Here is a 25,860-nt window from a genome sequence, read left to right as displayed (position 1 = left end):
GAAACTGGCGCACCGAGCCCGTCTTCACACATCGTGAGTTCCACGCCGCACTCGCCGCAGGACAAGCGACAGCCCGAAGACCAGAGCCACCGCCTACATCTTCATGGCCTCACACACCTACAGCTTCTCATCCCACTCGCCCAACCCCCCAACCCTTCCAATTCGGCCAGCAACGCACCTCCACCTCAGCCTCAGCGCCTCCACATCGACCCCAATCCAACTATCCCCCGGACGATTCAAACTCCACAAACTCCACACGCCAAGGCGAACAGAACAGAGCAGCGCCACCACAAGCTTTCCAGTCGCTCGAGTTCCAACGCCGTTCAGCCGATCTGGATGCTCGCGAAGCCCGTCTGAGGGAACGTGAAGGGGAGCTGAGAAGGATGCGTCAAGCGTTGGAGCGGCGAGAACAGGAGTTTGGTGCTTTTTGTGAAAGAGGGAGACAGCTGTTTCGTGGAAGGAATGAGGGTGTTTGAGAGAAGAGGGGGACTGACGGATTTGAGAGGACGAAATTGTAGAGTGTGCATTTGTGGGCTTATGAGGTTAGAGCTGCTTGCTTCACGAAGGTTTGGTGCGATTGGGGTTTGTTAATCATGCGGGATATCACTGACCAAGGCAAGTGCAGACGACGGATAAGGTCTACTGGTGTCGTGGAAAGTCTAGAGATTGGGCTGGATGGGAACAGGATGCGGATACTTAGTGATAATCACAGTTGTAGCTACAATGGGTTCGCTACTTTAGGCCACTGGCATTTGCTAAAAAGTACAGCAAGAAGCGCTTTCACAATGGGATCGTTTGACAGACAGATGTTTACACCTCGATAACATGGGAAGATAGCAATTATGAAGCTTATTGCATGGATATTTCGCATTCAAATGATACGGGATGTCTACCCCGGATACTGGGACAAGCCAGATCGCGTGATCGTGATTAGCTCGGGATTCCATCAATCCCTGCAAAACCTTTTGTCCTTCTACATCCTCCGGAAATTAGCGGTAAATTGCATCATCTCAACCTGCAGTACGTTCCTCTCCCTTTCAGCGCGCAGAATTTCCCTTTGCTGCTCCTCCTGCTTGCGTTCGAAATTGATACACAGAAGCTCATTGAGATAACGGCTTTGATTCCAGAGACGAGTCAGTGTTCCCCTGAGGGCGCGGTCTTCATCCTGGATATTCGGGTCCGGGCGAACGACTTGAAGAGCCAGGCTTATATGCCCCCCACCCTCAAGTGGGGGAATAGCGATTGTTTCGATGTTTTGCAGAATATTGCTGACTTCGGTTAAGTTGGCCCAGTGCCTATCGCGTTGTTCACGCTGTTGCGGACTGAGGACTTGTTCAGCTTCCTCCCATTCCCATTCCCATTCCTGTTCCTGTTCCTGTTCCTCTTCCTCCTCTTCTTCCTCTTCTTCCTCTTGTTCTTCTTCATGTTCTTCTTCAAATTCTGCTTCAAGTCTTGCTTCAAGTTCTGCTTCAAGTTGTTCTTCTTCTTCGTCGTAGAAGACTTCATAGAAATGTTCTTCTTCGTCTTCGGCGCCTGGCTGCGATGGGGGTAGTCCACCAAGCGCGCCACGTATGCATTGTCGACAAATAGGACAGTAATGGGCCTTTTGCATACCGCTATTGACCCAACATTGTAAGCAGTCTCGGCCGAAAACGTGACTGCAATGTGTCCCTAGAAGCTTGATAGCTACATGCTGATCCTCGTCATAGTCCCCCTGGCAAATAGGGCATTCTGAATCGTGAAGTGTTTCGGAGGCGGACAACACTATGTATCGCTCGATCGTAGCCGGGGGAGGCGCGTTGATCTCAGTCCATATCGATCTCAACTGTGTCATGGCATCAACTATGTGTTCGAACATCCACATCTCGCAACTGTGTGAGCCATCCTGGGACGGCTGGGATGTATGATCGTCGTTCTGCTGATGAGACATCTCGGTACCCATGATGGATTCTGTGCGAGTTATGAATAAGTGCTTGAAGGTTGTTGTCGAGCTATGTTAGTGTGGAGAAGAGGTACTGCAGTGCTTGGTACAATTCTTATAATGCTTCACCGTGCATGAAGCACCCACAGGCTCAAAGTCGACAACACTGTCCAAAACTCGAACCCATTGTGAACCTACCGACTCAGGAGTGAAAGCCTGTTAGGCCTCTCTTTCCCTCGTCCAGCTGGTGTTGACAGTGTTGAGACGGCAGGAGCGATGAGACGAGGCTCTATGGAGTCGCGCAACTTCGCAATGATTTCGTTATGCGAGTAAAAGCATCTGCCACATCGCCGTCAATGGCGACATGATCAGGAATTTCCTTGCACGGCGGATATGTTGTGGCAGTGTTGATGGCGCTCGCGACTGACCTCGGAACACCTGCTAGCCTTTCAAGCTATCACAGAACTGGGTTAGCGCAGTCGCTTCAGGCGCATCCCTGCGGACAAAATGTCGATCACGTTCAACTTTTGGCATCTGTCGAGGTGAAGAGCAGCGAAACACATCGACATTGAAGCCGCAATTGGGATTTATCACGACTCCAACTTAGACATCCTCGTTCATTCAGTTCCGAAGATGGCCGACTCAGCAAACAACTCAAACGTTGCGTCTACCACACAGGCAGAGTCGTCCACCTCATCGTCACAAACACCCACAACACAGCCAGAGTCTGCATCCTCATCATCATCCGCACCGCCTCAGGCGTGTGCGCAATGCGGGAAGTCTCCGGACACGCTCAAGCAGTGCATCAAGTGCCACAGTGTAACGTACTGCAACAAAGACTGCCAGAAGGCGCACTACAAGGCGCACAAGAAAGCATGTCCTATGCTTGCGCAGGAGTACGTGAAGCTGCATGAGCCGAAGATGGCATCGAAATCCAGTTCAAGTGCGCCAGGAGCAAGGGACAAGGGACTGCAGAAGTGGCAGGTACGTTGTTCATGTCTCACTCTGTTGTTAAGTTGGTGCTAATGTCGATAGTTTGATACTTGAGTGTACGTAAAGGCGGTGGTGGCGCGGCGGTTGACCGAGGAAGTGTCTCGATGGGATAAAGCTGGACCAGCGTGGAGCTAAGGTGAAGGTACTTGGAAACAAGCCAAAGCGGCAGGACCCCAGAGCTCAAGGTGGGCTGTCGTAGTCCGCAGGCACAAAAGCTTGGTATAGTGTTTACATTTCTGCGGCTGGTTCTTGGTCGCAGACAATGAGCAAAGCGTATCGTCGGACGGACCTTGTAAGCAGAGTCTGACATCTGACAATCCATGCACGAGTGGATCGGTCGCAGAATTAATAGCGAAGTTTTACGTTTGTAAACTATGGAATAAACCCTGAGCTCGGTAGTGGCGAGATGAAAATGCGCCCAACGGCAAGTCCCGTGACAAGCAGCATGGCGCTGATCATTAACCTAAGCTGCATCCAGCTAAAAAGAAGTTTTCACGGTTTTCGATTGCTGACAATCAAGAATCCGCTGGCCAAAAGAGACATCTCGATGGGAAGCCTAGACTCGCATGGCCCTTCGCCTTGTAGGGCAAAGCGTGTCGCGGCAGCTGAGTGTGGCTGCACTGTGTGACTGCGGGTAGATAGCTTGGAGGCTTGCCAGACCCATGCCAAAGACGCGCTGTAAGCTCGCACCAAAACGTTGGCGAGGGTAGGTGACTGTGGAGCGAATTGAAAACTTGTGCGTTTTGGCCATGAGCTGTGCAGAGACTGGCTGCGTTCTACGAGGCGATTGGCAGGGTGCGGCGCCGTACTGCGTACTCGTGTACGCTGGCTCCCCACGGGAGCCCTATGGGTGTGCGTTCAATTCGTATCAAACAGCTTCAGGACTAGCCCGGCTTGTCGTGCAGCAGGGCATCGACCCACCGAACAGTCGGCGCTGCAAACAACCAAACAACGGCAGCGTGAGGAGCGATGGATGGACATGCTGGTGATGGAGCTAGGCTGCCATGTGTGCAGGGAGCAGCGGGTGCGGTCAGGCCATTTCGCTGGTGTGAATTGCTGTGGCCGCGAGGTCTAGATTTCAGCTGCTGAGACCCTGGGCCTCCAAAACACGCTAGCATCAACCGCAGCGAACATCGGGTATTCACTCCGCAAACCCAACCTAGCCCACCTGGCCCTCGCACCGCGTTGGCCTGGTCGCTCTGCTGTTACATGACTGTCTTGGACGCAGCGACCGTCTTCCCCAGGCGACCATCCACTCGTTTACCGCCAGCCCCTTCCACCTGTCAATACTTCCCACGCGGCCGTTACTGCCGCCGCGGCGCTACCGCGTTTGTACCTGGACGCCAGATCTTTCAGCCACGTCTCCGTGCGTCTGTTCATCCCACTTACCCAGCATAGCGTGATTGTGCGCGTTACCGGCAAACATCTCAGACCCCGTTGGTCATGATGACGGGCTTCCAGTCCTCGTCACATCTTCTACAGCCATCTGACGCTGATAATGCCCCTCCTCGCTTTCACCAAGACTCCCACCAAGCGCTCCAGCCCAACTCCATCCCACCCACTCCGGATGAGGGCATAGATGCGGGTCCCTGCCCCGAAATAGCGGTTCCCAACGATATCTCTTCGTTTCTCGACGCTTCTCTGCCGCAGCCTTTCCCGCTGGCTTCCGCCTTACCCCAGCCTCTTAGGACTCCCACCATCGAGGACCGGCCGCAGCTTGATCTGACCCTCAACCTTCCTCAAAGCAACTTCTCGCTTCCCACGTCCACGGTCCTTAGGAGTACGCACAACCTGCGTCTACCCTCGTTTGATGTCCTAGGCATTGCTGCGCCCCACCCTGATCGTATCCCACAGCAAACACACCACTCCTTCTCTCCCCTAGGCGCTGGACCTCTGTCGAAGCCAGAAGACCCTCTCCATGCGCTCAGCCCACCACTCGACTTCTTCAGCCACGCCAACGGGGCCAGTCATACCCCCGTTACCAGTCCCAAGGAAGCTAGAGCCCGCGTCGGACATCTTGTGTCCACTCACACGCCTCCCTCGGATACGGAGCCGGGGACGATCAGTTGGGGATCCTTTGTGAACCCACGCACGGTTGGGCTGGGTTCGCCTCCAAATTCTGAGCCAGGGGTGTCACCAAATCTGAACATCACTGCCAGCGCTACAGCTCCCAGTCAAGCGCCCATAATCGTACCCACCCACGAAGAGTTCAACGACGAGTTCAGCGACGCGCTGAGGATGGCAGCGTGGATAGAAGAGGCAAAAAGCACCATCGGTGAGTACTTCCTGCACCTGAATGACGCATAGTTCCGTTCGCTAATTAGCTTAGTAAACGAATCTGGATGTCTGGAGTTGGACTCGGTCAAGATTTTGTCCCACGCCTTGCCTTGTCCGTCAACATCAGGCCACATCTTCGGCCAAGTCATCGCTTCGATTCATGACAGATCGTCAACGCAAACCTCGTGGATCAATGTATTCCACGCTCTTCCTGGTCGCTACACGCTCATGGACCTGCCAAAGTCTCCTCCATCGACGCCTGGTCCTGCTGTCGGAGGAGATTCGTACTTTACCAGCAAAGTCTTCGATAGCGCGGTTGCTATTCCAGACTATCAACTCGATTCGAAACTCCTGCCCCCATCGCCTCGACCTGTCGTGCCACCTGGGAGCATCAATGTTTCAATTGTAGAGCGATACATTCCGCCTACTAACACTAATGAGTTCGCTGAGATGTTCACATTTCGGGGTAGATCTCTGCTGTACGATCGCTTAATCGAGCTTTCTAGCGATGACGGCGTCCTTCTATTCATCTATCCGACCAGGACAGGTGCGAGGACCTTTACGCAGCAGTACCTCGGACCAATTCTCGACCCACTCTTACGCACCGTAACGGTAGTCCACGATCTCCACTCAGAGCTAGGAAGGAACCTGGGCCAAATGAGTTCAGTCAATTACCTGGACGAGTACAATCACTTGGAGGCGCAAGTCCGGAAATTCTGCGGAGCGATGGGTGAACGACACAACAATGAGAGAAGAGCAAACTACGAAGTCATCCACGCCGCAAAAGAGGAGATTCTAATGCAACGGTCAGCTTGGGCGGACGATTGGTGGATCAAGCAAGAGAAACCCCGTATACGGGAGATAATCACCAAGTACTTCAGCAAGTCGAAAAAGCTCCCAAGCTCTGAGATGAGCGCTGCAACTCTGATCCAGGCTGTCCTCGAGGGTGTTTCGGAACGGGACTACCATAACGGTGAGCCCACGAAGGGTGTGGAAGTTGGTGTCTTCATCGTGAAGAAAACGAAGGCGGTGGCGAAGGCCCAGAGGGAACCATGATGAAAGATTACGCTTTAGATGACGGGACTGAGTATTGAGCGCGAGGCAACGAAGTTACGGGTGAACGACGATCATGATCTCCAGTTGCGATGATCTTGGATTTCGCATAGCATTGCGCGGCGTTAGCGGCATGAAACGAGCGAGCCCTGTCTGGAACAGTACAAAAGATAGCGAGTGATTATAGTAATAATACCCAGTAACGATCTTCTAAGTTGCAACTTCAAGTTCCAAATTATGTGAACATACCTTTGCTTCCATCGTGTCAAGTTTACCCTCGACCTGCCAAGCCGCTAGCGCGAAAAACTGCCCTTTGCTCACCTTTCGAGTCGCGCTCTGGCTCACGCGGAATGTAGACGGAACTTCAAGCATCTGAGTTGTGCACACCGCTTCGAATACTAGACGCGCTTCTCCATTCTCAGAAGCTTGCTCGCAGATTACGGTCGCTCATCACAGGTACGCGCTCCCGAGGTCCCTTCACGTGTTGCGATGGCGCTAGCCACTTTCGTCAGTCATGATCAAGATGAGGGTACAAGAAGAGCAGGAGTGACTTTATATTGGTCTTTTGCACAGTCTGCTTGGTTTCACTTTCATTTTTATACAGTCTTGCGGTGACGACGCGTTTATGTATCTTCATAAGACTAATTTGAGTCCAGTATACTAGGAAAGCACATCGCTTCAAGTCTAGGACCTGCTATACAGCGCAGGCTCGTGGCTATCGGACGACTTCAGTTCCAACATCTAACAAGGAAGTTTGTGGGAGAGCCACGAGATCATCAAGATGCATGTGAGTAACATCCCTCAAGACTCAAGTCCCATCTTCTCCCTTCAACCTTCCAATCACATGACAAACAGCCCACATCCACATCCTTATCTCATCCTTTCCATTCCACATGATACCTCTAAAATTATCAAGAACACTTTGTGGCGTCATCTTGCCACCATTTGCTAACAAGATTGTCAGATCAAAACCCCCCAATCCGCGCTCCTCTCCAACCACGAAGTCCTGCTGCACCTCCGCCAAGAAGACGCTGAGTACACGGGTGCTGATGAGACGGGGAGGAAACGGAAGAAGCCATCTGGGTTGACGCATATATTACGAGATGTACGCTATCCCATACCATCCATCCATCCATCCACCCATCCATCCCATCAGCCACCCACCCAATCCACCACACTAACCCCCCACCCCCCAGGGCCTCGCCTACCTCCAAACCGCAGAATACACAACCTCCTCCCTAGCCGACGCGCACCCCTCGCGGCCTCGAACGCTCTACCGCGGACCCCATAGTTTATTCCGTGCGTTGGCGCCCAAGTACCGGTTGAACAAAGCCGAGTATCTGCAGTTGTATAATTTGAGGCCGACGACGCAGGTTACAGTAGAGTTGATTATTGAGGAGGTATGTTATTTTCTGTTTCTTTCCTACTCTCGAACAGTTCCTTCTCCTCCGGGTATTGGGTTTTGGGAGGTTTGGGTATTGAGGGGTGCTGACGTGAATACAGGCGGGAACACGGTTCACGGAGGACGAATTACATGATATCCTGGCTATTATCCAGCAGGTGTTTGATGAGGAGGAGGGCGGTATTCCGGAGGGAGTTGAGGATATGGAGATGCCGAAGATTGCGAATAAGCTGTTGGGTGCTAATAAGAAGAGGAGGAAGGTTAAGCGGAAGGTTTGAGTTTGTGGTGGACGACGCGTAGATGTAGTGACGGGGGGAGAATGGAGGAGTTCATTGCACCGACTGCGGTAGGCATGTCAACAGCATATGGGTTATATAAGCATACCAGTCAGGACACATCAGCATTACAAGACAACACAACTGAAGATTTATGAACATGTGATTGTATGCTACCAACTGGCGGGTATCCATCCACCGCATCCCCATCATGCAACGTAAAAGGAGGACTCTGAAACATAGAACTACAAGATGCCGAACCCTCGTTACGCCACTCGCCTGAACAAAGCAAGCTCAAACCCATAACAACGCCGTACCCTCTTTTGTAAGAACATGGCTACAGATACAGGCGACAGCATCTAGTCCTTGCTCTTCTTCTTTTTCTTCTTCTCTACCTTCTCGTCGCCATCGTCGGCTTTCCGCTTCTTGCTGCTGTCCTTGCTGGACTTCTTTGCCTCCTTGGCTGCCTTCTTTGCTTCCTTGGCCTCGCGCTTTGCGGCGCGCTCTGCCTTTCGTGCCTTCTTGGCTTCCTTCTCTGCTTTCTTTGCGGCTTTGTCGCCCTTGGCGGCGGGCTTGTCTTCCGACTCGGAGTCTGATGAGTCTTTGGCGTCTGCCATCTCCTCGTCGCTGTCGACCTCCTGTACCAGCTTCTTGGGTGTACCGTTGGTCTTGTCTGACTTCGACTTCTTGGGGGCAGGCGCATCGGCGGCTGGCTCGTCACCAGTAAGGCCATCGGCGTCTGGGTTGTACTTCCGCGCCTCCTTGACTTCCCACTTCTTCTGTCCAAGTGTTGTCGCGTTTGCGTTGCCGGAAGGAATGCTCTTGAGCGGCTTGCCCTCGAGGGCGCGTAGCCTCCTCTCGATCGTGAGGCGTGCGTCGCGACCGAGCTGGGACTTCTCCTCTTCGGTGGGCTCCTTGGAGGTGTCCTCGGACGATACACCCCAGGTGCTGAGGGCGTCGACACGGAGACCCAAGGCGGACTTCGCAGCGAGCATACGGGCGATCTTGCCCTTGTTCTTTCCGGTGGCCTGACCGATGAGGGATGCGTGGTAGATAAGCTGGGAGAATTAGTACAAACGACCCACATTGAGGAGGGAAGATACATACACCGTACTTGGGTGTGTCGTGCTTGGTCTTCAGAGCGCGGAAAAGAGCCTTCTCGGCACCAAGAATCTGGATGGTGGAACCGGGCGACTTGGCGAGGTTCATGAGGGATCCAGCGTGGGCGATGAGACGCGCACCAACAAGCTCACCAACGAGAGCAGTAAGGTTGGGAGCGAGAGCCTGCATGCGGTTGGAGAGGTAGGCGCCGAGGCTTTGACGATGCTCGGTGAGGTCAACAACCTGCTCGGCAAGAGCTGAGGTCGCCTCCAGATCCTCCTCTGTGATCTCGGTACCCATGGAGATTTCTGCAGCCGCCTTGACAGCCGCCTCGATCTCCTCGGGAAGAATCTCGGAGAGGTCGCTCTCACGCGCCTTGGTTCGGAAGCCCATCTTAAGGACCACACGAGAGTAGGCGAGGTTATCGTTGAGAACTGTCGCTAAAGTCAGCAACGGGTTCAGAGTAACAGGCGTCTGAGGACTAGAACTTACTCTTGGCGAGCTCGGGGAAGTGCCAGCCGTACCATTCCTTAACACGCATAGCGTAGGTGTTGAGCTGTTTGTCGAGCACATCGAGCGATGCGATGGACTGGATAATCATGGTATCGACCTTGTCGGGCGAGAAGCGCAACTTGTGTCGCGACAGGGAGTGGGCAAGACCAAGTCTGGTCGCGGCTTCCTCAGAAGGGAGAAGGTCGGGAAGGAGCGATGTCAGGTTTTCGCGGATGGCACGGAATACATCTTGGGTAGAAGAGTCTGATACGGTCTTGAGGGAGAGACCGGGGAGTTGCGCAATCGAGTTGGAGAGCTTGGGGTCGGCGACGGCCACTTGAAGGTGTTAGCTGCCATGTTCACTGCGCAATCTCAGGATGTTCGTACAGGTAGCCTTGGTCTCGTCCTTCAGATCCTCCAAAAGAGACGACAGCATGGGCGTGACTTTTCCATCGTGGAGCGCGGCGGCCTGCTCGAGAGCGTCTACTGCGCTGCCGAACTTGGCGAACTTCTTGAGCTTGAGCTCCTCGACAATGCTAGAGGAGTTCTTGTTCTCTCCGCTGAGAAGCTTCTTGTCCTTGGACTTCAACAGGACGTAACCCGCCGAAGTCTCCGAGAGGATAAAAAGACCCATTTTGCTGATTTCGGTCGTGGGGTAGATCCAATGGCGATCGCGAAACGCAGCTACCCTCCGTGGTGAATTTGGACGTGGTGTGGGAAGTCGCGATGGGAGTTGTCGCAAGCTCGAGCAGTGCGCTTTCCAGCTAGAACTTTTTCCTGCGCTCGGGCCAGTCGGCCAGCGCTAACCCTGGAACACACAAGCTTGCTTTCTGGCAGCTAGTGACGAACGCCAGGCACATGCAGGCGAAGCAACTCGCGGCCATTGAGCTCACAGTATAATGATTCGTTAATTCATCTAAAGCATCCCCGCCATGTCATCCGGCGGCGAGCGAAAGGTCTCGGGCTCCCTCAACCGCAGCACCCGGGGCGCGACTCCACGCCTCGCCGATCTGGGAGAGTCACCGCGGACACCGCTCCTGCGATCCATCTCGTCCACCTTCGGCTCGCCCGGTGGCTCCTTCCGCACCGAAGACGAGTATGTCGTGATAGAAGTCGGCTCGCGATTCGTACGCGGCGGCTTTCCCGGCGAAAGTGCCCCGCGATGCACCCTCCCGTTCGGGCCCGACGACCAGCGGAGAGTGGGCGACTACCGGCAATGGGATCCTGAGTATTCACAGAAGAGAAGAAAGCGGAAGCGGGAACAGGACTGGGGCCAAGAACATGAGCTCTTTCGTATGGATCTGAGCAAGGTTGACATGGGCCTGGTGGAAGACAAGTTTGAGCGGGCTATGAGGGAGGCATACGGCAAATACTTTCTGCTGGACACGAAGCCACGGCGGGTGCTACTTGCGATGCCACCGCGTATGCCGCATGCGCTCATGTCAACCATCCTCGATGTGCTCTTCACAAGCTTCCAGGCCCCGAGCATCACCCTCATGTCAACCCCGGTGCTGTCGACAGTGGCCGCAGGACTACGCTCAGCACTGGTTGTGGATATAGGCTGGGCGGAAACACTTGTGACTGCGGTATACGAATACCGCGAGGTCTCAGAAAGACGCAGCGTTCGGGCAGGCAAGCTGCTGAGCGAGGAGATGGCCAAGCTGCTGAACGCCGAACTCGACGACGCTGAGCCGAGCGCTACCAAGGCAGACGTGTCTTTCGAAGAAGCAGAGGAAGTCCTCACGCGTGTTGGATGGTGCAAGCCCGTACCCAGATCGAACCGAAGAACCGTATACTTTCCCGCACGAGAAGCTCCTGTGTTGGAGGAATTCGAGGACGCTATCGAATCGCCGCCGCCGGCCGTCACAATACCTTTTCCGAAGCACATACCTCCTACCGAACTTACGATATCATTCGCGTCGCTAGCCAAGCCCACCGAGAACGCTCTCTTTGCGCCCGAGTTGGCCATGCACGAGTTCGACGACGAAGACCTCCCACTGCATCACCTCATATACCGCGCTCTCGTACAACTCCCCATAGACGTCCGGCGACTATGCATGTCGCGCATCGTGATAACAGGCGGCGTGTCAAACCTGCCTGGCCTCAAGACGCGCATACAGAAAGAGCTGGACGCTCTGGTACAACTCAAGGGCTGGGACCCAGTAAAGAGCTACGGCAGAGCAAGCGCACGTCGCGAAGAGAAGATGCGAAACCAAAAGGAAGATGTGGAGACGCGCCGACAGGAAGGCGAAGATACGTTCCCCTCGTCACTCGATACCGATGCGGAGCCTGCGCCGATCCCCGCGGCGCTTCAATCACCCACGGAAGACCCTATAGACACCAAGTTCGCCCAGATGGCGATACGTCACGGCCCGCCGCCTGCGAGCTTGATAGGTGGCACTATCAGAGTTGTAGATACACTGGGTCCGTGGGCAGGTGCGAGTCTGATAGCACAGCAGCGCATCAAGGGCATCGTGGAAGTTGAGCGTGAGAAGTATCTCAAAGACGGTCTGCAAGGCGCCACGCGGGAGAAGGAGGTTTCTGTGATTGCGCAGAGGCAGAGTATGGGCCCTGGTCTTTCCAACAAGGGCGGAGAGAGAGCCAGCTGGACTCTGGGTGTGTGGGCTTGAAGCGCGTGCGTATTGTTATTGAGCATCTGATTCCCTTTTGATACCCCTCCAGTCGTCTCACTTCTTTACACCACTGAGCTTCTTTTATACTCGCACGCCCTCGGCCTTTCCTCTCATGTGAACATTCCTACGCCAAGCTTTGCCTGAAGCATGATATGCGCGAACACGCTGAACAGCAGTCGCTATGGTTGCGTCAGTCGTTATGTATACAACTGTTCATCTCAACAACTCGTCCCGGCGCCCAAATCGATCAAGCCTGCCATTGGCCGCTCTGTACTGCACCTCTCAGCCTCACCTCCGTCTGCTAACTCGAACCTGGTTAGTTAACCGCCATGTGGTCCAATAACGATCGGACTTGAACCTATTTTACGCCACCACAGTCTCCCAGTGGTCCTTGATTTGGGGCTTCTAAGGCATTCAGGCATCTCTGCAAGTCCGCAAGTCCTCAGGTCCCCAGATCGAAAAATGTGCACACCTGCAAGCCATGTCGCTAATGAACACTCAAGCTATGCTGATTGGTTAGCAAAGATCGATATAGTGCCGTGATGCCCACGGTCGTAGGCTGTTTCGTTGTACTTTTTGTCCTCTTCGTCCTCCTCCCCCTGTACCCATCATGGCGGTCCAAGCGCCCGATAGTCCTCCGGCCCACACAACTCCTTCGCAAGCCTCTGAAGGACTCTCTCCTCCTCCACCAGGCGTCGATAGTCCTTCAGCTATCTACACCCAACCATCGGAGGCCCCACAGATTCCGGTAGAACATCCAGCCTTACGCCAAGAGCCAGATTTCCACGATACTCAGGACGATCCTCTTGTGACCACACCTTATTTTGATGATTTCGGACCATCATATCAGTTTTCAGGATTGTATCGAGTGCCAGATCCTGGACCGTCCTACAGTCCATGGCCATACACGAACAACAATATTGAACACCCCTGGTTAAACGATTTTGAGGCTGGCCAGAGCGAACTGTCGTTGCCTATCACGCAACTCAGAAGATCCAAAAGGGCCCTTACATTATCGCCGGCTCCGGAATCTTCAAGCAAAGTAAGTCAGTCTGTCTTCTACGCAGAAAGCATTACTGATATCCGATACCCTAGCGTCGAAGAAATATGGCTACAGAGGTTCAGAAACTCAATCCGACAACTCGTCTAAAACCCAAGCGAATCTTCCATTGCCCTTTCCGGAAAGTGCAGCCGAGCCTAGGACTGCCATATACATGCGGAAGCGCCCCAGCGACTACAATGTCAGCCGTTCGAACACATCTAACTCGCAAGCTGCCAAAGAAAGAGCTACCACATCTACCTTTTCTCAAACTCTGCAAGACCTGCAACGAAGACATCCTCGACGAATACGAGTTTGAGACCTTTCACGGGGCAAACGGCCTCAAATGCGAAATTCCACAATCACAGCGTAAGGGAGATGCCGGACAACAGGAGCAGTACGAAATCTTGTGTTCAAAGGTTGAGACCCTCTTAGTCGCTCGGTGCACCACTGAGAATGTACAACGCACGGGTGAGACAGAGGCCGTAAGTGCTACAACATTGCTATCGTATTGCACTCTGACCGACTTTAGTAGCTAGAACAAGACTCGCCTTCCTTGAACACGGCAGCTACGACAGATAGGGCTCAAAACGGATACAGCTATGTTTCCAAAGCCGCTCTTCAGCTTCCACGTCAGCGTCATGATGAGGATATTGTCTATCTGCACGGTCTCCCTTCAACCAGACGAACACCCAGTTCGGTCCGATCACCTGAAAAATCCACGTCCAGTCCTTCCTCCAACAGTAAATTTGCTGTGCCCTATCATATCCCATATGACGTCAGTCTGGTGCAGAATGGCAGCCGCGAAGAGCCTATAGTGATCAACGACCATACAGACCAAGACGATACGATGTGGATTGGTTTCGACCTTGGCGATTGTCGTGATACGATTGACCCCGCGAATTACCAAGCCACTCTCAAGAACGTCACATCGAGCAGTGGAATCTCACTACCGCCCATACGCCAGCTATTCGATCATTCGATGGAGCCTCAGGACGCGACTCATCGATGGGGTTATCTGCGAACGTATCCAGAATGGGATTCCGCTCTGCCTTGGACTCCTGCTCTGCCTTCGCTCAGTTCAATTTACGGGACGCCGCCCCATAATTATACTACACCTTGTGCGAGCTCCACCATGACATCCATATCAGAGCCTGACTCTGACCTCACGTCCACCGTCGGAAGTTATGTTGCACACGAACTTGGCTGGAGATTCATTGATGACGAGCCATTTCTCCCTGCGCCTGAGTTCGATGTCTACAAACACCGTACGAATCACATCGAGCTTAAAGATAACCTGGGGCCACGAGAAAAGTCCGACGTCTCATCTCAGCCATCAAATGAAGTCGGGGATCTGATGGACAGGTGCAACGGATGCGACAAGGTCTTCACCGGCAGATATCGTAAGGGCAACCTCAGAAGACACGTTCTCGCAAGTCACAAGTCATTGCTCTCCGCGACAGCGACGACATGTCGCGTCTGTCAGAAAGAGTTCAAGCGCACAGATGCGACACGTAAGCATGAGTGGAAGAATCATCGTTTACCGGACGCCAAACCCAAGAAACGGAAAGAGCCCTGGAGTGGTCCGATAGTACAGTGAAGTTGCCGGTATGGGATATATGCGGATCACAAGGACTTTTCCCTCTTCCGCAACCGGGCTTACGGATGCTGTTACTGCGTCCTGTCCAGTGTTCTGATATAAGAGATATGTTGCTAAGAGTTCGCGTATGTTCAACTGTTTTGAACAATGACTGTTAATATTCTGGGCGCTGTTACGCAACGGAAATGTCCTACACATATCTCCGCTTGGGCTTTGACTGAATATCTCATATCAATGCTACTCGTATCGTCAACCCCAATCCCTGTCTCATCACGCAGTTGATACTATTGTCAACACGTGCCCGCACCCCTTCAATACCAATCTACCCATTCTCCCCTCATCAAATGACCAGCCCACAACACTCCCCCCTCCTACAATACTCATGTCCACACACGCCCTCCGTCCAAAACCACGTCATACACTCCGCACTACCCGCATCCTGCACTGTCCCGCAATGACCACACTTCCAACCCGTCGGTACACCACCACTAGCACCAAGATTGACTCTTGCGTCCCGCCTTTGCTGTAAAGCCATTTCTTTGGCATGTGGGTCAGGGTCGGGTTTGCGCTTGTTTTGCGGGGATGAGCTTGGGGAGTTGTTGGCAGACGAGGACGAGGACGAGGATGAGAACGGAGAGTTTGGTGGTAAGTTTGGAGTCAGAGAAACGACTGGGATGGCGTTTTTATGGGTGTTCATAATTCAAGGTGTTGGTGGTGCGTAGTTGGTTAGGCCGCCCAGGTAAGCTGTAGTGAGTGTAGCGAACAGACCAGGCGAGTGTAAGTGCCCAAAGAAACCCTTTTCCGTGTAACAACTGGTACCAGCGCCTGCGTGAAAGTGATCGTGACCCACCAGTGTATGTATCACACGATGTTGGGCTTCAAGCCATCACGCTTCCGACACTTGTCGTGACTGCTATGTGCGATCGTGAATCACGATAGAATAGGCTCTGAAGATCATGAAGGACATCGACAAGGACTCCTTGACACAGGCCATGGAGAAGGCTACATTAGGTAGAGATTAGGCGGATGGACGCGGTTGAGTGTACTATGATGGTTGCAATACCCTTTTCAAGACACGAGATACGCCTGGTACATGCGTGTTACTGCATACATTGCTCTTGCTCCCTGGGTGACAAAACGTATACAAGACGATGTAGACCTCTAATCGCTTTGTGTGGTATAATCTAGAAGACGCAGGTCTCTTGTAGGCGTCTGAGGCATTTATTGCCATCCATATTACAAACATTTCGTAACACCACTCAGTCACAAGGCACACATATCAGACAAGCAAGATGTACAAAGACTTTTCGAATTCCATTCGTCGTGAATGCTATATTTACATCAAAAGAAGAGCTAGCCGATCTCGCGGTCTATGGAAGAAAGAGTATGGGGGTTTCCCATCAAAGAAGATACGTCTCAAAAAGTGACCAACCATGAACACCAGTTCATGCAAGAAAGATCGAACTTGCGACCGTTGTGAGAAAGCGCTTACAAGTTGAAAGCGCGGGCGTGGCGGCGAGCCTTGGAGGAGGTGCCAGTAGCGGTCTTGAGCCACTGGATGAACTGCTCGATGGTGAAGGTCTCGGGGAGAGCAGAGCCGCTGCCGGTGGAAGGGGCGGGGGTGGCAGCGGGCTTGGTGGCAGAGGGAGCAGAGGGAGCGGCCGACTCGACGGGAGAGGGAGTGGCGGAAGGAGCAGCGCTGGAGGCGGGGGCGGAGGGAGCAGCCGACTCAACGGGCTTGGAGGGGGTGGAAGGAGCGCTGCCGGCGGTGGCGGCGTCCCAGACCTTGGGACCGGGGACGGTGTAGTCGGTGGCACCACCGTAGATGTTGAACATGACACCGGGGTCGGTGGCCTTGTAAGCCTTGGTCATGTCGACACCAGTGGCGGGGAGAGCAGCAGAGCCGCTGCCAGTGACCTTGATTTGACCGCAGCCGTTGTAGAACTGGGCCTTGCCCTCGGCGCTGGCCTCGTGGAGACCAATCATCTCGGGGCGGATGAGGTAGTCGCCAGCCTCGAGGTTGGGAAGGTCAATCTCCAAGAGACCCTTGGAGGAGATGAGGTTGTCGACACCCCACTTGGAGCCGGTGAGACCGTCCTCGTAGATCTTGGTCCAGACGGCGCCCTCGCCGTTGGTGTCGGCCTTGGCGATGTAGACCATGACGGGTCCCTTGTGGGAGGGGGCGATCGGGTCGTCACCGTCACCGGCGGAGGCGGGGTCGTTGTGGTGCCATTGCATGCCGAGCTTGGAGCCAGCGGCAACCTCGACCTGGTCGGAGGTGGCCTTGCCACCGTTGCAGATCATGGAAGTGGAGGTGACATCGAGGATGGGGTTGTTGCCGTTGGAAGGAGTCTGGACAGCGAAGTGCTGGCCCTGGTCCTTGCCGTCGATGACGAAGCTCTGGAAGGTGGTGTGCGCAGCGGCGAGGTTGGCAGCAGCCAGGATGATAGCAGTCTTGGTGAACATGTTTGCGTTTGGTGTGTTGGTTGGTTGGTTGGTTGGTTTGAAAAGGTTGAGCGTATCTTCAAAGATAGAATGGAAACGAATGAATGATAGACGAATGGATCGAAAGTGAGTGTATTGCTAAAGAGCGTGTGAAAGTGAGTGTCAGCGTCAAGCTTGATGCCCTTTCAACATCGATGGCCTCTGTATCTCTTATACTCCCTCCGCCTACACGGCACAGTTGCGCCATGACAAGATTAGTGCCTCACTGACAGAATCCTGACAGCGCCAACGACATGAAACCCGGGTCTGTGGATTGATGCCAAGCACCTGTCAATCTATCCAGCACTGCGCTAGCGCCCGAACCGGAAGCGTGGCTTCGGTTAGCTGCCGCAGAACGTTGAATCCAGGTCTGCTCCGTTCCTACGCCCCATAATATGTGATGAGCTATTGTCAAGGAGAGATTTGAAGGCGTCGCCTCCATGCATGTGCCTGGAGGTGGCCTGTATCAGGCGTTGCGCAACGAATAACCGGAGAGCCTCATGGGAAACGTGAAACCATGTCGAAAAAGCTTGATCGGTTGAAGTCTGGCTATCCCAGGCGTTTAACGAAACGTCATGCGCTGAAGCGCCAACATGTTCTGCTGTCAATGCTACTTGCATCCACATGTTCGCAGTTGATTGTTTGCTTGTGCCACGACGTTATGTCGGGAACCGATTGGTACTTACCGCTGCGTGCCCCCATCGTCACCGCCACACTATGCAATCTCCCTACTCTCCATCCTTTATGCCACCGGTCTACACTGACTCTCATTTCGTTGATCCGGTATTCTAGATCCTGCAGTTCGACGGGAAAGCAACCTCGGTGGTGGGGCGAAAACTTCGCTAAGGGTGTATTCGTTCGCGAGACAACATGAAACGGATTCCTTCAGTGGGGGAAATTGCGCGCCTGTACCTGCCAAGACAATGGTGATGTTTCGACACTTCCGAGGCATCGCTCCAGACAACATCGTTCTCGCAGTCGAGTCGTGACGCCATCTTCGTTTTGCTTCAGCACGAAAGAACCACCGGTTATATTATCGTTCTGCATAGATAGTCGAAATGCCGCACCCGTGCTTCGAGATAATGTAAAGTGCTGCGCCGCTTGACGAAAATGAACGGAGATGAGGCGCTTAGATGAGGAACGCAGAGCGCGCCCTTGCGGTATGTTGTTTTTTTCGTTAGTGGAGCTGAGCGTTGCGCCGATGCACGTTGTCGCGTATGTGCGTAGTGACTTGCAGTAGCATTACCGCCCCGTGGTGGTGGCCTTCTCCAACATCAATCGAGAGTCCCTTCGCCTTTAAGTACCTGTTCGACGCTCAAAAAGTGCTCAATAGTTCTCATTATCTACCAACCATCCCAATCCCTGGGTATTATGAACTGATGCGCCACTCTCTAACCGGTACCTCTTCCATCTACCAGATCCTGTCTTTGACAGGCGTTTTGGATGATGAGGTCGTTGCGCTGCGATCGTTCATGTGCCGCCGCGAATGGATTAAACGCCGATGATGATCTTGTTGTACACGTGGTATCACTTACCGGTGATAACCCGAGGACGCCCAAATAATGCTCATTACACCCATAGTAAACCATGAATCCATGTCGAAAACCGTTCAACATGCTACACACCCTGAAGCAAAGCAAGAAATGATAAACAGTGCAAGCAACATTAAGCTCGGGTAGTCCGAGTAGGATGCTGCGCCCTCCTTCGTACTCGTCGCTGTCGCCTGTCCGTCGGGCTTACTGGCCCTTGCACTCGGACTATCGGTGGTCACGCTTTGGAGGCGGGTCGTGGTAGCGGGAAACAAGGCGCTTTTCGTGGTGCGTCCTGAAGACCCGTAAATCAACTCCGTCGCCCCCCACGCGAGACTGATTGTTGTGCCATCGACAGTGATTGTACCCCCAGGCGTCAAAGTCTGCCCATCGATGACGAAGGTTGTTCCACTTCCCATTTCCGCAGTGTACGTCTGCGAACCGATAGTGAGTAGTGGAGGGTTGGTGATGGCAGGTTGCGGCGAGATGAAACTAGTCTCGCCGTTGACGACCAAGGCTGTAGCTCCGGGTGCGAGCGAGATCGTGACACCTGAGACAACGATCGAGCCCCCCACGGTAAGCAGTCTCGACCCGATTAGATAGGCAGTGCTAGTTCCTGGGAGCGGCCCGAATGTCAGATCTCCAATGGTCAAAGGAGGCGCTGTGATTTGTGGAGGGGCTGGAGTAGCCAATGTAGATGTAACGCCGTTGATCACAACGAATGATGCCGATTGAGCGAGTGACAGTGTAGTGCCCGAGAAGGTAATATCTGGGCCACCAGGAACGAGTGTTTGGCCATCTATTACAAAGGTGGGCCCTGAGGGCTCTGGAAGAGCGTCAATGACATCATTGCCGATGGTGATTGTAGGAGGTTTGCCGACCTGTGGAGTAGGAATAGCGAGGGATGAAGTAACCCCGTTGACAACAACGAATGAAGCAGAAGGTGCAAGCGATATTGTGGTTCCGGAGAAAGTTATGGCTGGTCCACCTGGAACGAGGGGTTCATCGCCAACAACGAAGGATATTCCTGGTGAGGCCGAAATGGGTGTGAAGACATTGTTACCAACATTGAGAGTCGGCGCCGCGGGGTTCGCTATCACGGATGTGACGCCATTGACCAAAACGAAGGATGCTGATGATGCCAACGAAAGCGTAGTACCAGATGCAGTGATTGCCGACCCTCCAGGCACCAGTGTCTGACCTGCGATAACGAATGTGTTTCGCGGGTTGTCAAAAGCAGGAAACACGCTATCGCCGACGGTAAGTGTGGGTGGTGTTACGGCAGGGGCAGCTGGGATCTGTATCGTCGAGGACGCTCCATTAACCACCAGTACGCTTCCCGAGGGTGCTAGTGATAGCGTGGTGCCCGAAACGGTGATGGCAGGGGCACCCGGAGCGAGTGTCTGCCCCGAGACAACGAACGTTGGGTTAGGTCTTTGGTTGTTGGAAATATCTTGGGTTGCTTGCGCCGTGATCGTTGAGCCACCGACTACCAGTTGTGGCGGATTGTTTGGAGCTGGTGATGATCCGGGTAGAACTTGGGTGGAACCTCCGATGACCACGAAAGAAGCCGACGGTGCCAAACTGACGACGGTGCCATCGACAGTAGCGACGCCTCCAGGGGTGAGGGTTTGCCCTGGACCAACGAAGAATTGGGTAGCAGCGTTGGGTGTGAGTGTCGTCGAGCCGATCGTCAGCACTGGTGGAGGCCGTGACGGAGTAACTTGCGGTAGCCTAGAAGTACTGCCGTCCACAACGATGGCCGTAGCCGATGGCGCAAGAGAAACCATCGTCCCGCCTCCTACGTTGACGGGGGCTCCACCAGCTTGTAAGGTCTGAGAGCCGACAACAATTCTTGAAGAAGGACCAACTACGATGGGTCGTGTGCCCACAGAACCAACAGTAATTCGAGTGAATTCGGGAGGATTGACCGCATTGTTATTCTCACTGCCGCGTATCTTAGTCGTAGAAGTTGAGTCCATTCGGTCGTTTGGCTTGACGTTGGTGGGCTTTGGTTTGCTGGTATCACCTGGGAGATCCCAGTCTGCTACTGTGAGAGGGGGAGATTTCGAAGTGCTGCCGCCCCAACCATTTATAACGACGGGTCCGTCGTCAAAACCAAGTACAGACGACTCGACATGGATGAGGGCTGGACCTATACCGGGCCAATTTTGATAGTATAAGTCGACAACGATGAGGACAGTCACAACGGTGGCCTGCAGTTGTCCAGCATCACACGCAGATTGTGGAATCTGGTTGAGAAAACCATCTGGCAGTGATCCCGTCACCGTACTCTCCTCGTCGAATCCTTCCATCCAGTAAGGATAGACCTGTGGAGAACGAAGCTGTACCGTCTCGGTTTTGTTTCCTGACTCAACCTCGTAAGCTGTGAAATGGACGAAAGGTGTGGCAGAAGTCTGAACCATTGTAGTATTTGGCCCAAGGGTGATTGTAGCCGTGGCAGATGGGAAAGTATCTGGGTAGTACAGATCGTATAATCCGGCGTCCGACGTCGGGATGACGTTACCAGAGGGGAAAGGAGAGTAGCCTGCTGACCGGTAGGCAACAGATGTTGTAGCTGCTTTAGGTCTTGCCGTGTACTCTTCACACATGGTAACCGTGAAATCCCATTCGGCATAATACGACTCGCTGTAGATACATGCATAATCTGATGCCAGTGCACTGGATGCATCAAAGGTTGTCGTATAAGGAACAAGGGTGTACGAGTCCACATTACTAAAGTTCGATGCCTGCGTTGTCATAATTCCCGCCACATGCATGTATGTTGGGCCAAACCAGTAATCTACACTTGCACTGGGGATGTTGACCGTACATGTCGCGTTAGAGATGCGGGTTTGCTGTGTTGCCGTGCCGTTGATAGTAGATAGGTTGATCTCAGAAGTCGTTCGCGATGGATATTGGCCTTGCGACGATGTCGTATTGAGACTGTCTGACAACGTGGCGTTTGGTAGCACAGAAGAAACCAGTGGTCCAGTCGAGGCCGCATCGGTGGGCCGAAGGATTCCATGCTCGCTAGAAATCCCTGTACCGAGGCTGCTAACGCTACGCGATGGAGTTGCTGGGAGCACAGGTGCGAGCGTCGAGGCAGATACCGATGACTTCGTTGTGAGGGTGACGTTGGAATATGGGGCTTGATGGCTTGGTTAGCACGCAGCGGATCAGAGCCGCGAGGCGCAATGGGATTTGGCTTTACCACGATGGAACACGGCCCCCGCTGCAAATGAAGCGACGCATACTGTGAGAAACGAGTGATTAAGATACATGGCGATTGTAGAGTGCCTGCATGAGCAGCACTCTACGGATAGCGAACGTCGTGCTCTCAAGTCGTCCCAAGAGAGTGGTGGGCATACGAGAGTGCAGCAAAGGCAATCTGGATGAGCGGGTCCAGCGCGTTTTGCCCTATGGACGGCATCGATTGGCGTGGTCCCGAGCGTGGACTTGCATCTTTATCGGAAGATCAGCGCGGAAGGTAGCTAGGCTCTGGGCGAAGTCCGTAGGCTCCTATTCCGGACAGGGGTATGAGGCGGATGGCACGTGAGTTGAACGAGGACACCAATGACCTATGTCCACCTCGCAAAAGAACGATGAATCTGGCCAACATCCTGTAGGTTGAGTGCGACTGCCACGCAGGTCCCTGAGAGCACAAGACCCCGCTACTGCAGCATGTTGCAGGCTGGGGTGTGGGCGGAGGCATCAAAATCCCGGCCTGCCTGTCTCGGCATAGGCGATTGCTTGTATTTGTGCGACACGCCTCCATACCATTGTAGACAGCCCTTGCTGTTCAGCTGAGAGTTGATTGTCTACCACGCAGGCGGCGTGCGGCTCTTGCGGAGATGAAGCGCCACGTTCATCATGCACAAAAAGCATTCATCCCAACATCATGATCGACGCATTACTCAAGATCTCCTCTTGTTGAGCATGACGATGGTCTGGTAGGTTTCTGGCAAGCGCGCCGATCTGCCAGACTGGAGAGAGCAAATCTAAGCGAATGCGCTGGTCAACTGCTCCAGAACCTACTGTTTCAAGCTTGTCGTTCGGGGGTGGCTGTCGTGGAGTCCGGGCGTGGGCGTCGCCCGCTCGTAGTGGGAGCCGTGGTGGCCTAAGCCCAGCCGCTTTGCCAGCGCCTTGCAGTGGCACATGGCAGTCCAGAGGCCGACCCCAGATTGCGCGAACAGGTGCCAATCGGTGTAGGGATGAAACGAGGGGTCGGTCGGGTGCCTCACGGCATTCAGCTGCATTCATCTATCTTGCTGCGGAAGAATACCGGTTGAAAGCGACGGGAGCAGGATGGCCGTCTTACAGGCGTCTGACGAAGTTGCCGTACAAGCTTACGTCCGCAACACAGCGTCGAGGCGCCAAAATCAAGGCGTACAGCAGAGGGCTCGCAGAAGGGTGACGGTCGGGGCGTTCCCGCAAAAAAGAGTGCTATCGCAGCAGATGGCGGGTACGTCAATCGAAAGGAGCGTTCGCCCCGTTAGCCAAGTGACCAACTTCGTTAGAGCATTTGGTGCAATATATGCCTTGGCTTGCTCTCGGCTGGCATGCCAGGATCCGCCAATCTGGCTCGACTCTGGACGAGAGTGCTTTTGCATGCTGGCTGCATTTCGAGAACTCCTTCTCTTTCTTCACCCCTCTCGTGGCGCTGGCGGGGACAAACAATGCCACTCGGTGATGCTGCTCGCTGCGCTCTTCGAGGTTGAGTGGCCCCAGTCGTGCCTCCTTCCACGCGCCGCTTAGTCACGGAACATGGTCCCTTTCCGAGGGCATCGTGCCTTCCACACAACCCTATGCGCCTTCCTCGCCGCCGCCCTGCTCCTGCCCTTGCTTGCCGCAGCCGACTATGTGCCGACAAACATCACCGAGACGCCCAACTTCCAGCTGCTGCCTGGCATCGCTTCGGTACCAGCACCCGTCACCGTCGCGCCGGACCAGAACTGGCTAGGAGTCGACGGCTCATGGAACACCTTTACTCTGCGCGTGGGCGAAACCGGGGAGAACGTGCGCGTCTTTGTGTCGACTGCAAGTCAGCAGATATGGGCCATCAATCGCATGGCCTGCATCACCAACACCACGAGCCCGGTGACAGGAGAGATTACAGCATACAACGTCTTCGACTCGGATTGTGAAACCAGCCGCGGCTTCCTGTTCAACAGCAGCAACTCAGACACATGGCAGCAAAAGGGCTTCTACCAACTGTGGATCGAGAAATATCTCGGGCTGGTCGGCAATGGATTGTACGGCTTCGATTCGGTGGGTCTGGGGAGGGCCGGCGAGATGGGGCCCTCAGTTCAGAACACCACGATCGGCACCTTGGTCACCGCCAACTTCTGGCTTGGGCATATAGGCGTGCATTCCAAGTCGACCAACTTCTCCGTCTTCGATGAATCTGTTCCGAGCTACCTAACCACGCTGTTCGACCAGAAGAGCATCCCCAGTTTGTCTTTTGGCTACACGGCAGGCGCCCAGTACCGTAAGACATTACCACGCACCCTCGCTGCAAATCACTGACTCGGACGCACAGGTGACCAGACAGTCCTCGGAAGTCTCACGCTTGGCGGCTACGATGCCTCCCGCCTCATTCCCAACGACCTCACCTTCATCTTCGCCCCGGATAATGAGCGCGACCTGGCGGTTGGTGTCGTCGGCATCACGGCAGATACCACGTCGAAAGGAGATATCGACCTCCTCATGAACCGGGACGACGTGACCATGTACATCGATTCGACGGTTGCAGAACTCTACCTGCCGGTTGAGATATGCCAAGCTTTTGAGGATGCATTTGGACTAAAGTACGATGAAAAGACTGATCTCTACCTTGTGGATGATGCCCTTCACCGGGATCTCGTCGCGCAAAACCCCAGTGTAACGTTCACTCTCGGCCAGAAGTACAGCACGGATTCCACTTTGCAGATTACGTTGCCTTATGCTGCTCTAGACTTGGAGGCGACTCCTCCGTATAGAGGGTTGCAAGAGAAGACAAGGTACTTTCCTATCAGACGAGGTGCGGAGGCGCGTCAGTGGGTACTGGGTAGAGTCTTCCTGCAGGAAGCCTACTTGACCGTAGACTGGGAACGTCAGAACTTCACCGTGTCAGCGGTGGACTGGACATTTGGCAAAGCTCCACAAATCATGCCTATCGTGTCGCCCACCTACGCGGTCCCGCATTATGATCCCCCAAAGAAAAAGCCTTTGTCTTCAGGGGCAGTCATTGGTATCGCAGTGGGAGGTGGCTTCGTCGTTGCTCTAATTCTGTGCGCAATTGGGTGGTGGTTCTGGCGGCGGCGGCACAAGCGCAAGCTGGCAGAAATCAAAGCGCAATACGAGGCCGATGTCGCAGCGGCGGCGGTCACCAAGATGGATCCACCCGTGTCAGAGGAGGCTCCGACGTCTCCAGTACGAAGTAGTACAGAAGGCGTGACTGTCTTCGCGAAGGCCGAGCTACCTGGCTCATCCCATGTGCATCACGAGATGAGCTCCAGCGCAGAAGAGAAGGGATCATCAGCCGTGCATGAGGCAGATGGCGAGGAGCGTCAGATCTATGAGATGCCTGGAGACATGCCTGTGCTTCCCGAGGCAGGCGGCCGTCAACTGTCGGAAAAGGAGTCCATGGTGGTACGCGAGAGGATATACAACGGCATAGATCCGACCGGCACGCCAGATGCAACCCCAGCTGCGTACGAAGAGTCGCGCAGGCTCGCACCAATATCCCCGTCCGAAGTGTCGATAGTGAGCGGTCGGCTTCCAACCGACAACGTGTCGCCCATTACACCACGCACACCAAGAGACGGTGCTTTCTTGGAAGCCTCGGACACATTTTTCCAACTGCCGCCCTACCGTGCTCGCGAAGAACGACGCGCCGAATCGGATGGCGATCCCCTTTCCCCCGTCTCGCCGTTGGAAGGGTCTACGGATGCCTCCCGACGGCGGTTCTCTTACGAGTCATGAGGCCAAAAAGCTGCTTGTTCAGCGACGTTACGACTGGCGTTTATTTTGTTTGGCATAAGTGGCGGGGTTATCTTGGCACCACGGATATGGCGTTT

General features: G+C 54.1%; 8 protein-coding genes across 8 annotated transcripts; 4 read left to right on the top strand and 4 right to left on the bottom strand.

The window, feature by feature from the left end:
* Window positions 1-973: 973 nt before the first annotated feature.
* Window positions 974-1,834, bottom strand: J4E78_010689 (uncharacterized protein; the record flags this gene model as incomplete). The annotated part of the gene is made up of 1 exon (XM_049371265.1): window positions 974-1,834. One exon carries the CDS (start codon window positions 1,832-1,834, stop codon window positions 974-976), a length of 861 nt encoding a protein of 286 aa, XP_049217023.1.
* Window positions 1,835-4,357: 2,523 nt separating this feature from the next.
* Window positions 4,358-6,247, top strand: J4E78_010688 (uncharacterized protein; the record flags this gene model as incomplete). The annotated part of the gene is made up of 2 exons (XM_049371264.1): window positions 4,358-5,189; window positions 5,244-6,247. The coding sequence occupies 2 exons, from the start codon at window positions 4,358-4,360 to the stop codon at window positions 6,245-6,247; spliced, it is 1,836 nt and encodes a 611-aa protein (XP_049217022.1).
* A 778-nt stretch (window positions 6,248-7,025) lies between these two features.
* J4E78_010687 (uncharacterized protein) lies at window positions 7,026-7,924 on the top strand (the record flags this gene model as incomplete). The annotated part of the gene is made up of 4 exons (XM_049371263.1): window positions 7,026-7,031; window positions 7,209-7,349; window positions 7,441-7,644; window positions 7,748-7,924. 4 exons carry the CDS (start codon window positions 7,026-7,028, stop codon window positions 7,922-7,924), a joined length of 528 nt encoding a protein of 175 aa, XP_049217021.1.
* A 356-nt stretch (window positions 7,925-8,280) lies between these two features.
* NOP58 (Nucleolar protein 58) lies at window positions 8,281-10,148 on the bottom strand (the record flags this gene model as incomplete). The annotated part of the gene is made up of 4 exons (XM_049371262.1): window positions 8,281-8,979; window positions 9,029-9,456; window positions 9,515-9,850; window positions 9,902-10,148. 4 exons carry the CDS (start codon window positions 10,146-10,148, stop codon window positions 8,281-8,283), a joined length of 1,710 nt encoding a protein of 569 aa, XP_049217020.1.
* Window positions 10,149-10,446: 298 nt separating this feature from the next.
* Window positions 10,447-12,144, top strand: J4E78_010685 (uncharacterized protein; the record flags this gene model as incomplete). Its single annotated transcript, XM_049371261.1, has 1 exon — window positions 10,447-12,144. One exon carries the CDS (start codon window positions 10,447-10,449, stop codon window positions 12,142-12,144), a length of 1,698 nt encoding a protein of 565 aa, XP_049217019.1.
* A 4,130-nt stretch (window positions 12,145-16,274) lies between these two features.
* Window positions 16,275-17,252, bottom strand: J4E78_010684 (uncharacterized protein; the record flags this gene model as incomplete). Its single annotated transcript, XM_049371260.1, has 1 exon — window positions 16,275-17,252. The coding sequence occupies one exon, from the start codon at window positions 17,250-17,252 to the stop codon at window positions 16,275-16,277; it is 978 nt and encodes a 325-aa protein (XP_049217018.1).
* Window positions 17,253-18,879: 1,627 nt separating this feature from the next.
* J4E78_010683 (uncharacterized protein) lies at window positions 18,880-21,411 on the bottom strand (the record flags this gene model as incomplete). The annotated part of the gene is made up of 2 exons (XM_049371259.1): window positions 18,880-21,377; window positions 21,408-21,411. The coding sequence occupies 2 exons, from the start codon at window positions 21,409-21,411 to the stop codon at window positions 18,880-18,882; spliced, it is 2,502 nt and encodes an 833-aa protein (XP_049217017.1).
* Window positions 21,412-23,566: 2,155 nt separating this feature from the next.
* J4E78_010682 (uncharacterized protein) lies at window positions 23,567-25,765 on the top strand (the record flags this gene model as incomplete). Its single annotated transcript, XM_049371258.1, has 2 exons — window positions 23,567-24,290; window positions 24,342-25,765. 2 exons carry the CDS (start codon window positions 23,567-23,569, stop codon window positions 25,763-25,765), a joined length of 2,148 nt encoding a protein of 715 aa, XP_049217016.1.
* Between the last annotated feature and the right edge of the window lie 95 nt (window positions 25,766-25,860).

The sequence above is a fragment of the Alternaria triticimaculans genome (genome assembly GCF_023758025.1).
Source record: "Alternaria triticimaculans strain BMP 0046 chromosome Unknown scaffold_37, whole genome shotgun sequence".
NCBI classification, from domain to species: Eukaryota; Fungi; Ascomycota; class Dothideomycetes; order Pleosporales; family Pleosporaceae; genus Alternaria; species Alternaria triticimaculans.
The sequence above is the reverse complement of the archived record's forward strand: the minus strand, read 5'-3'. Positions and strand labels throughout refer to the sequence as shown.